This window comes from Loa loa, assembly GCF_000183805.2.
Source record: "Loa loa unplaced genomic scaffold supercont3.61, whole genome shotgun sequence".
Classification (NCBI taxonomy): domain Eukaryota; kingdom Metazoa; phylum Nematoda; class Chromadorea; order Rhabditida; family Onchocercidae; genus Loa; species Loa loa.
In genome coordinates this window covers 200,325-211,328 of record NW_018108241.1, presented here as the reverse complement: position 1 = coordinate 211,328, position 11,004 = coordinate 200,325, and the positions used below count along the sequence as shown (strand labels likewise).

Sequence of the window (11,004 nt, the reverse complement as noted above, 5' to 3'; positions counted from 1 at the left end):
TAAAAATGTGCTCCAAGTGAATAGAAGAAGGATAGAAGTGTTCATGAATGAGCAAAGAATGCACTACAAATGCATAAAGAGTACCATTCAAATGCAGACTTGTACATATGAAATATTTCCATGCAACAAATTAACAATCTGCTCTCCTACAGACTGATAAGAGAAAATGAAAGGAAGACCAGCAGTGACCTCATAACCTCGTAAAGATACCTGAATTACTCTTTGCTTTTCTGTTTTCTCCCAGCTTCCTTTGAACATTCACTCTTCTTTTTTGTTTTCTTATTAGTTAGCGCAACCCAGAAACTGGATCTATAAGGCTTCGCTATGGTGTGGATATGATAAGGATTGATGAAGCAGTTTAACAGGCATCTAAGAGAACACTATCATCTGTTGATCCCACAATTAACCGAACGTAAAAATAGCAAGCAATAAGATTGCTACTCGAAGTTTCCGAATATATCACAAGAATCAGAGAATAGAAAAAAAGAAATTATTCTGGTAGACTAAATGATAAAAATGGGGAAATCCGAGAACCTTACAGTCATTCTATGTTGTCTTCGGTGAAGGTTTATGAAAAGCTACAGATATTTGACGATCACATCTTTCATTTCCGCTCAATAGCAGAACAATTTTAAGTTTTTGAGACATATTAAAATGGAATTAATTCGTTAAGTATAGGTGCATTTTATTAATTGTATTCTGTCACACAGAAATGGCAAAATCGACAAGCACTCATTCCCTTTTAAGTAGATGTTACAGGACAGAATTTACAAGATAATGTGTTCAAATTAATTTAGTAATGTTTGAATTATGATAATAGTAAGAAGATGAGTGAATACTGTAAGAAGCATCCTAAAGATAAGATCAAAAACATGAAGGCAAGTGAATGGAATCAGAGAGGGATGTCGAATCAATATTGGAAATAATTGTCGTCACTGCACCAGCCTATTCCACAACTAAAACGCAGTAACTCTCCTCTTCCATAAAGTGAATACTGAAGGGTTCTCCGGCTCGTCCTACCCGTATTCGAAATCTACCTTCCCGCCAGTCATCACCTGCCATTTATTTTGCCGCCCGTGAAAACGCAGGGCATTCATTTTGAGAAAGAGCGGCAGTTTAAAAGATAGTAATTTGTGTAACTGGCAGTTGTTGAAATGTTGAGGTTGTGCTGGACAGATACTGGACGCTTTTAGTAAGCAGCAGTTTGAATTGCCTGGCAGAACGTCAGTACAAGCTATTCTACCATATTTGACAGCTCTGCAAATCGGGCCTGACAGGACAGGTTCGTGGGCCTATCAAATAGCCCCAGAACTAATTTACTGCGCTAACTACAGTGTAGATGCTGTTAACAGTGTTTCCCATATGATGATAACCAGGCGATGACGGTTGGCAGTCACGTGGCGGAGATAGTGAGACAGGGGATTTGGGCATCGCTGACGGGTGGATGGTACTATGAACCAGGCTATACGCTCTTCTGCAATGCTGTTCATTTGTATTTGTGGCTCATACTGTTCCTTATCCCTCTCTTACTTGGTTTGTGCTCTTTTTCTTCCTATTGATTTCATATTTTATTTTTGTTTATTAGATAGTAGAACATATTGCTAAACTTATCAATAATTCCAATTTCTTCAAGAGAAGAGGCCAAAAAAGAATTTTCTTTGTCGTAACACCTGAATCAGTTCAAGTAGTTTATAAAGTTTTACAGTTAAGAACAACAATGGACTTATAAACTCTGAGCAGTGATGATTCAGTAATCGTCACTCTGATTTTCTAGCAGTAGTCAATGAACAAAACCAACTATCCATAATAGAATCTTAATCTATGGTGTATCTATTATCAATATAGTTTAGTTCACCCAAGATGTTCTTTAATTATGTCCATTTATATTTCAGGAATAATCTTCGACACTGTAACGTCTGTTTACGTTACAGTGGCGTATGTGACCTTCATCATTCTTCTCTTTGTGATACTTAAATTTACGGTTTCATATTTGCACAACTTGTTTGACACTGTTGATCCAACTCCTTATCCACCCGTCCGTTCACTGAAGGTTTCTGCTTTCTTTTCCTCTAATCTAATTCATCGTTTACAAAGTATTCTTAGTTTAATTGTTGTAATTGGAATTTTTGTTATTGAAATATTGCTCAAGTAAAATGCAAATTAAACGGCAGATATTCCTAATGTTCTAGTGGTTTAAATAACTCCGATTAATCAATTAAATAGGTTGAAGCACTTTGTAGGTTGAAGGTTTTTTATGTGAGACAGCGCAACATTCGAATGAAAAGCTTAGAGATGAGGAAATTGAAATGGTAGATTTGCGGAAAAAAGATGGTGATGAAGTTGAGGATACAAGTTATAATCTATCTCAAGGCTCGTTAGGACGTCGACGGTGTGTGCGAATTGGCGACAATTCTGTTTTATCTGTAGATGCGGAAATGCGAATACGCAAGGTTTTTTTTTTATGTAAAGAAAAAGAAAGGAAATGGAAGAGAATTGATAGAATTAGTTATTTCTCTTTAGTTCTAAACACTTCTCTGCTTTTTAAATGCTTTCTCCAGGAAGACGGTGAAGAATGGGATGAAGATCGAAGTAGTGGTCGACAATCCGGACAGGAATTGATTGCACCGGCAATAGCAACACTTCTTCCTGTAGATAGCCTTGAGTTATTGCCGACTGGAATAAGGTGAATTAAGTTTTTATGCTCTTAGTCTTGAAAAACTTTTGAGTTTTTCTGGTCTGGTTTAAAATTTCTTCGAGTAAACGGAATTTTCCAAACTTCAGGCATCATTCAGATGACAATGACACAATTCAGTGTACTGGAATCGATCGGAAATTTTCTGAACCGTGTTTGAAAGAGGCGCACAGATGCAATCAAACACGACGTCGACGTTTAAGTGATACTGGTCCCTGTGTACGTCGTGCGAAATCAGCTTTCGAAACTTCAAATAAAGAAAGTGCTACTGGATCGATGTTAAGTGAACGAACGTTAGAAGAATGCAAGCGGGTAAAGCTTATTCGCATGCAATTTCTGTTACTCATCAAATTCATTCTTTCAAGATCATATGATAGCCTTTTCTTCAGTATTGCAACGTTTTTGTAATCTTGCTATAAAATCATACCTATTCTTCGAATCATTTTCTTGAAAGTGGAAAGGCAAAGCTGTCGGTGAAAGCGAGAACGACGGAACGAGGTAGTGCTGAGCTTACCTCTGCGCATTGTTTTCTTAGGCATAAGCTTTCGTTTGAAAATCAGTACAAGTGATATTGCTTTCATTGCTAACTAAATCTGTTGGGTTTGGTTCATTGTTCTTTTTTTTAACAGTCAATCGACCTACGCATATTTGCGAAAAGCGGTGATGTCATATAAGTCTTTTGATGCCATAGCAAATTCTGAATAACTGAGTACTCTTCTTACATGGCATGATAGTGCATATTTCAACTATAATTTCCAGGCAACTCGTAAATCTTATCCGACAAAAATGAGCAGCACAGCAGCTTTCCTATCAACTACGCTAACAAAACTCACCTGTCCATCTCATTCAGGTTCCATCCATTTCTAGTTTTTTCTTAATGTTGGAAATGTATTTCTTCGTTACTTAACAGCATTTATATTTGCATACATTCAATTAAATGTTGCAATACAAAAATTGTATTCAAAAATATTTTAATAATATTCGATACAACAAATGACATCAATCTATCAAATTTCCGTTCGTGTCGTATTTTTCAAAAGAACCAAATTTACAGGTGGAATCAATTTTGATAGTAGGTTAAAGACCGGTTCGAGTGACCTATGTTATCCAAATAGAAAGAATCCTGCTATGTTTGATGAAGGTGACGAACAGCGAGTTCCCGAAAGGGTGATTTTTCTCCATTTTGAAGGTTGTTAGGAGGTATTGTCTTCTACGTTCCGGAAGATTCCTTCGTCCTTTCTTCTGCTCTATCAGTTTAAATAACTGCCTAATCCTAGTATCTTCAAATGTATTATTTCAAATAATGCTTATTTTAGATTGTGTTAGACACACCTTCTACTAGCAGAGAAACTGGGAAGAAAACTTTTGTTATGGAGACTGTCGTGCATCTAGAGGTACCTTCTGTTCGATTTTCCTGAAATTAATTTGAAATCAAATTATCAAACGCTTCTTTCAAATACATCCAAAAATTGTTTTCTTTTTTAGCCAAACTCTAAACCGAAAACAAATGTTGTATCTTCGGGTGAAGGCTGGAGACCTATTTTTGTTTCTCTCGGTGACTTCGAAAGACCGTCAACAAGTACATTGCAACGAACATCAGAGCGCGTCAGTGGAGGTGATAACCTTTCAGTACTTAGTAATTGAAATTTCAGTACTTCTTTCTGTTAAATTTCAATACTTCTCTTTGCTTTGCAACTTTTTCGTTGACATCTGTCTTTAGTCATTAGCTCTATATCTTCAAGATATTAATTCGGAGTTGGGATACTTCAGCTGTGTGGGTATAGAATTCACTGTAAATTTAATTGTCATTGTCCCAAATTGAATGAAGTAAAGTTAGTTATATTTCCATTTCCCTGTGGAATTTAATAGTTCCTATAAATAATTTCAGATTATTTATGCGATAAGAACTAGTTGTGTAAATTTATAAAATTATTAGAAACATTCGAAAAGGATCCTAATATTGCTTCTTAACAATTCAAAATTCACTTAAAAAGTGTTTGAAGAAAGGAATTATTTGTGGGGTGGAGAGGAGGTTAGTGTTAATTTATTTAAATCAAAGAAACTGTTTGCATGTGCGATCATAAGAAGTCAAATTCATTGCATAAATAACTGAATTGCCTGGCTAGTTTCTCGTATTTTTGTTAAGAATCAATAGTGGTACGAATAAGGAAGATGCAGAAGTTCTTAATGCGACCATACTTAACTTCAAATATCCCTGAGGATATAATTGATTTTTATGAAATCTCTGATCATCATTCTCCACAACTACGTGATGTTTCTTTTAGCAAGAAAATTTTGTAGTGGATTATTAATGCTTCAGTTGAAGATTTATGGATTCATTAACTCGAAAACTACTCGTATCGTTACAGAGTTTAAATGTTTGCTTTCCAGGTCCTAGAATTTTTTGTTCACTTCTAGTACAATGTGTATTCATTTAGGTCTGATCTAAGTTTGGTAACGAACCTAGAGTACAATTAGAAATCATTAGCAGTTAATGGATTAAATGACATTAATGTCTTTACTCAAAAGAGCAGAACATTCTTATCATATGGTACAATTATGTTATGCTGGGAAATTTGGCTAAGTAAAGAAACGAAAAGAAAAAGAAGTAAAGCCTCGGGTAAACAGCGTACTTGTTCAATATTTTTGCAAGTAGCCAAGTTATTGGTAGCGTCAATTTGTTCTATTCAAATTTAGAATTTTTTTTCAGAGAATTTTGTTGAATTTGGTAACATGAAAGATGTTTTAATGCTCTATCAATGAAATGTTTTTAGGGAACAACTCCAGAGGAATGGATTTGAAAAGTGAAATCACGAAGTTTTTGGAAGAGCTGATTGATAAACATCCGGAAACGTTGGATGCTATTGAAAATGTAAGAATGAATAGGTTAGGACGAGGTCTGGGTTCTGCAAACTCTTGTCTTTGCTCATATCCGCCAACTATGGCACAGTCGAGGTCATCTTTGTTTTGCATGCGATTTTTATTATTTTTTTTATTACACTACATATTTTGATTGAATTCATATGCATATCGCCGACGTTGTTGATAATTGTAAAGAATGTAGTACGAAGTGTTAAAACTAAATTTAGATTTATCGTCTGTATGTAAGAGTAAAGGAGTTTCCTTAAATGTTGCATGGATTGGCATTTAGAATAATTATTGTTAAGTAAATAAAATTCATGAAAGTCAAAATAAATCCTGCAATGCTTTTTGAAGGATGACTGAGAGGAGCTCTGCAACAGTAGCGGCACTTTCGAATTTGGCCATGAAAGATGGCACCCATATAGCTTTAGATCACGAGGATACTTCCCAAGGAGCCGTTCATTCATTCCAGGTTAGCTATCTAGAACTCTGAGCGAATTCGAAAAGTTGCAGCTTAATGAAATGCAGAAAATGCAGAAAAAACACTCCTTGCATTTAACCTAACATGTAGTTTATTTCAGGATGAAGATGGGAATTGGTGGACATATGTTTTCGATGAACATGGTGTTGGAACTGCTCATGCGTTGGGAAGTAGTCGTGCTTTACTGGAAATGATTCAGAGCAGCAGCACTGCAGCTAATGTAGTAATGTTTTTTAAATCTAAAACCCACTCAGCCATATTGTTTTTTATTCCGAATAAACAGACGAAAAACACAACAAATCTTTCTTTTAGAAACTAGCTGCCTTACCAGAAAGTGATACTGATTCAACGGGAGATTCTGACATCGGTCCCGTCGTAACGACAAATTTAAATGAAGGTTCACGCATGCGTCTTTTGGAAGGTACATCCGTATCTGCTGCCGATCGTAGGGCGTTGTCGTCTTCATCAACGGAAAGTAGCACATACATTGCAGATACTCCTAGTGCTATTTACCATGCTTCAAGCTCTGCACTGATGTCGAGACATCCAAATCGTGATAGGTATTTGTTTCCATCAATATTTCTCACCAAGGAGATAACCAAGTCACTGCATGACATTTTATTGTTTCTGCTTTGAATTTGTTTGAACTCTATTGACCGTGGGATTTATTTTATTATTTGAATAATTGTATCTATTTATGTGCTTATTTGTCTTTCAGAGTGCTGATACACTGCCTTAAAATTTTCAGGCAAATAGTATCATTTTCCATGATGGCTGCTCGTATCAGAAATGCCACTAGACGACGATCTCATGGGAACTTTATTCGTGGGAATAATTTTCTTGAAGAACAGGCCGCAGGTACCTTATGTGGTGTTTGTTTATCGATGCCATCCATGTCTATTTCGCTTTTTCCCTGCTTCGAAACACTTTTTTGTTGTTTTGTTCGGAACTATAGTTTTTATATTGCAGTCTAAAAAAAAATTACTGTGAGCTTTCATGATGTGAAATGAGCAGGACAAAGTTACTCATTACAATGTGCTTCACATAGAACTGATTATTTTCAGAAAGAATGCCACAAGTAACTCATCTTATACCAACAATTGAGCACCAAAGAGTATTGGATGGTGCTAGTCGTACATCTTTACGTACTGGCTCACCGCGGACTCTTCGTCGCATGCCGTTTTTTTCCGATATATCTGGAATTAATACGTCGGATTCAGGCCAAATTGGTACTAGGAAAAAGAGTCATTATTATCGAATTAAACTATTTCCTTCTCTTACTGCTGGGAAAGGAATAAAATTGGAGGTCAAAATTTCCACTCTTTTTTCATAGTCTAAGACAAGCCATAATTGAGAATAATAAAATAAGTCAGATAAACCTTCATGCTAAATAGTTGGCACTCAGTACAAAGAACGCTGGAATATTGAAAATCACAGTAGCTAGGTTCCTTTTTTTTGTTTTCAGATGGATCGACTTTCAGTAGCAGCTTTATTTGATCGTAACAGTACATTGTTCTCAACTCTATTTGACATATGTCTCGCATCGGTGGTTGCATTACTAACGGCAGTCGTCCTCTCGCGTTCTATCTATTACGATTTGTCTCTCGTTCTTTTCGCTTTCGTTGTTGCCGGAACTCATGTAAGTTTCCTTGCTGCTTCTTTATTTTTTGCTGTTTTTGTTTCTTTATTTTTTCTGCTACTTCTTTATTTAAGGCTTTCATTCTTTGTTTGATCGTAACAATACACTATATATTTATATTTTAAACTGTAATCCTTTCATGATATTTGTTTGTGAATTTTACTGTGTTAAGACTTTTTATTACCAATTCAATTTTCAGTTTTCTTTACTAAAAAGTGTGCAACCAGATGCGGCATCACCAATACATGGTTTTAATTGGCTTGTGACATATTCAAGACCAATTTACTTTTCGGTTATGGCCGTAGCACTTCTTTTGATAAATGGTGATTGGTGGGATTATCATGATGCAGTCCATTCACTAAAATGGAAATGGAATTTTTATCGTTTACAGAATATTTCATTAACATCCTTTCTTTTGGCTGGTCGTAATTTATTGTCAATTTTATTAATTCTACTACCTATTGCTTTCACTTTTGGTTTATTGCCACAGGTAACAATTTCATATTTTTGCGAAATATTTGTTTCACGGGACATTAAGTGCCTCGCTGACTAATTATCCTTAATTATCCTAAATAGCAGTTTATTGAAAAATGTGCTGCACTGTTTCCCTTTATTTGAGGTAAATACATTAGCACTGCATTTGTTGGAGCAAGTGGAAATGAATGTTTTTGGTGGCACCGCAAGTTTTTCCTTATTGTCCGGATTTATTCAAATTAGCAAAAGTTTGATGGCTTTCGGCTTCCTCTGCTTCATCTCGAGAACTGCAAAACGTGCAGACCCTGACGGAACACAGAATGCCTTTTTTTCAGCATTTACTGCAGCAGCTGTTGCCGTTTCTTACCTCCTTTCAAGGTATAAAAGACTACTTTTTTGTTACCTTATTAAATTGTTTTGTTCCACTTTTTTACCAATGACAGTGTTTTTGCAGATATATTACCCAGGAATTAGTACAATAATTTATTTATTATGCTGCAAAATACCTGGGAAACTCCTAAAAAATATAAATGTTTTAGTGTATTGTAGCTTAATTCTTGTCGGGAAAAAATCCTTGTAATTTTATTATTTTTCTTGTGTCTCATTTTTGTTGACAGTAGCCTTTTACGACATTACACAATATAATGCGCAGTGTATTATATACGATAATGGAAACGCAGTAAACATTAAAGGATATCAACAGTCCTCTAAATGTTCACTACGTTATCTATTTACTTCTCTTTTGCAACTGTCGTTCTCCCTTCGCTCCAGCATTGCTATTGCTCCTGATGAACTATCTGTCACTCGTGCTATTGAATTTCAGCTGATCCCTTTGATTAAAATCTATCCCAACTGAGTTTGACGACTAGAAACTGCCTCAGCCTTCGAACTTCTCTTATAAATCCTTCGAAATCTCCGCTTTTGGCGGTAGTATGGTCCCCATTTCCAGGTCGGCTTCTTGTGATCCTTATTAGCTCGTCAAACATATTACTGGAGTTATACGAGTTTTCGGTCTTCGTTGCATTTTGATTATTGTTTGAACTCCAGGGTGTCGTTTCCTGATTGATTAATCCTACCTTGTTTACTTGTAAATCGGGGCGCATCTGCGTGGGCGTATCTCCATTCCTTCGTTCATTGACTATTTTGAAACTATTACCCGTTATTTGACCTTTTTAACGCTGCCATATACAACTAATTGCATGTTCTCGAATTCGCCGACAGTTCTTGAATCAATAAGTTTTAATTGTATCAATAATTGAAACAAAAGTAATAAATTTTAGAAGTACAAGCAATCCTGGTCTTATGGCACTAAGTTTTCGATACATGATTTCGTTGTGGAAATGTGTTCAATTAAATACGCAGGAAACAGAAAGTGAAATGAAAGACGGTGAAGTGACTCCGTGTTTGAAGGATCCGCTACCGGATGAACTGCGAGCTGTAATCATAAATCGAATCAAAAGCGACGTTGCTATTTCACTTGTGGTTTTACTGTTGTTTTTTGCGCTTCACTGCACTTCGGTTTTCACTGTTGCTCAACCGTCTTTGCAGGTTCGTCCTGGACTTTGTATGCATCATTTGTTACTTCTCTAGAGGCCATCACTTAAAAAATGAATGGCATCCTCTGGCAGCATGTTATCATATCGAAACGGCCTTACATGTATTTGCCGGAACTAATGGTTTTAGTCCTTATCTCATTTTGATCTACTCGTGGGTTATGCCTTTTTCATTGAAGTCTGAATTTTATTTCACTCTTTAGTTATGATTCTACTGCAAGTTCACTACTGTTTTCAGTTCTCCCTTTTCTTGCGTTTCACCAAACTTTCAATTTTAGGTCGTTTATTGTGTTCAGAATTTGTTTTCAAGTTTCTGTTGTACTTTAAAATTAGCATATATTTTAGACGGTAACGTGTATTATGTGTATAATTTTCGGATTCATCAATCATTACTTATATATGGAATTACGAAAGAACACACCGTGGCGTATCTTCGCACGACCGATTTTGCGTGCTCATGAATATGCCCAGTTTGAATCGTCGCTTGCCGCAAAGTTGATGTGTTTTGAAATCATTCACTTTTATATGCTTGCCATTGAAAGGAATGTGGTTAGTTCACTTGTTTGCTCACAGTATCTGTAATAATGCGCTCCTCACAAAAAATGAGAGTTCTCACTGTTTCTCATAAACTTTTACTACTTGTTAAGCATATAATCTTGGTTATGCTATTGTTTTGAAAGATTGGGTTCAAATAATCGCTGTCACATCACTATGTTATTTTCGAAACAAATACTTTTAAATTAAAAAACTGAAATACCAGTAAGCCTCTTATAAGTGCATCTCAGTGTTTTTAATGTAGAATCAATTTTATTCGACTTTTTTTTCTTTTTTTATAGCGTCACTTTCAGTTGTATCCGTTATTGGTAATAAGCACAATAACGAGTAACAAGTGGACATTGCATCCCTACTTCATTGCTCTTTTCGCTCTGCGCATTCTTCGTTCGGCTTTCTCACAGCCTCAACTCATGTTTTTACCGTTAGCATTCTCTTTCCTTTTGACAAAAGCAGATCTTGCCAAGTATTCCAATATCGACCATTACTTCCCGTTACTTTTTTATTTGGCCACACTTATTTGGCCAAAACTTTTGGAGTTTTCGCTGAAGATTAATTTTATTCTTGCGTATGTAGCACCTTGGCAAATCAGGTATGATTTTTATTACGTTAATTCAAAATTTTTCATTTGAAGTCACTTCAAATTAGGAAGTGTGAAATCATTATATATATATATACATGTATATATATATATATATATATATATATATATATATATATATATATATATATATATATTATATATATATAT

The 11,004-nt window shown here is 35.5% G+C and overlaps 1 protein-coding gene across 1 annotated transcript in view; it reads left to right on the top strand.

The window, feature by feature from the left end:
* The first annotated feature begins 1,332 nt into the window (after positions 1-1,332).
* The window catches only part of LOAG_17322 (hypothetical protein), a 19,021-nt gene continuing 9,349 nt past the window's right edge, over positions 1,333-11,004 (top strand). Inside the window, exons 1-21 of the mRNA XM_020449979.1 lie at positions 1,333-1,533; positions 1,893-2,050; positions 2,241-2,450; positions 2,559-2,683; positions 2,782-3,004; positions 3,452-3,542; positions 3,747-3,859; positions 4,009-4,086; positions 4,178-4,307; positions 5,467-5,647; positions 5,909-6,026; positions 6,136-6,258; positions 6,348-6,595; positions 6,784-6,893; positions 7,100-7,341; positions 7,501-7,674; positions 7,874-8,164; positions 8,294-8,526; positions 9,429-9,696; positions 10,047-10,250; positions 10,550-10,845. Coding sequence (XP_020306413.1) covers positions 1,380-1,533; positions 1,893-2,050; positions 2,241-2,450; positions 2,559-2,683; positions 2,782-3,004; positions 3,452-3,542; positions 3,747-3,859; positions 4,009-4,086; positions 4,178-4,307; positions 5,467-5,647; positions 5,909-6,026; positions 6,136-6,258; positions 6,348-6,595; positions 6,784-6,893; positions 7,100-7,341; positions 7,501-7,674; positions 7,874-8,164; positions 8,294-8,526; positions 9,429-9,696; positions 10,047-10,250; positions 10,550-10,845 — 3,770 coding nt within the window. The 5' untranslated portion in view covers positions 1,333-1,379. The remainder of the gene's footprint in view (positions 1,534-1,892; positions 2,051-2,240; positions 2,451-2,558; positions 2,684-2,781; positions 3,005-3,451; positions 3,543-3,746; positions 3,860-4,008; positions 4,087-4,177; positions 4,308-5,466; positions 5,648-5,908; positions 6,027-6,135; positions 6,259-6,347; positions 6,596-6,783; positions 6,894-7,099; positions 7,342-7,500; positions 7,675-7,873; positions 8,165-8,293; positions 8,527-9,428; positions 9,697-10,046; positions 10,251-10,549; positions 10,846-11,004) is intronic.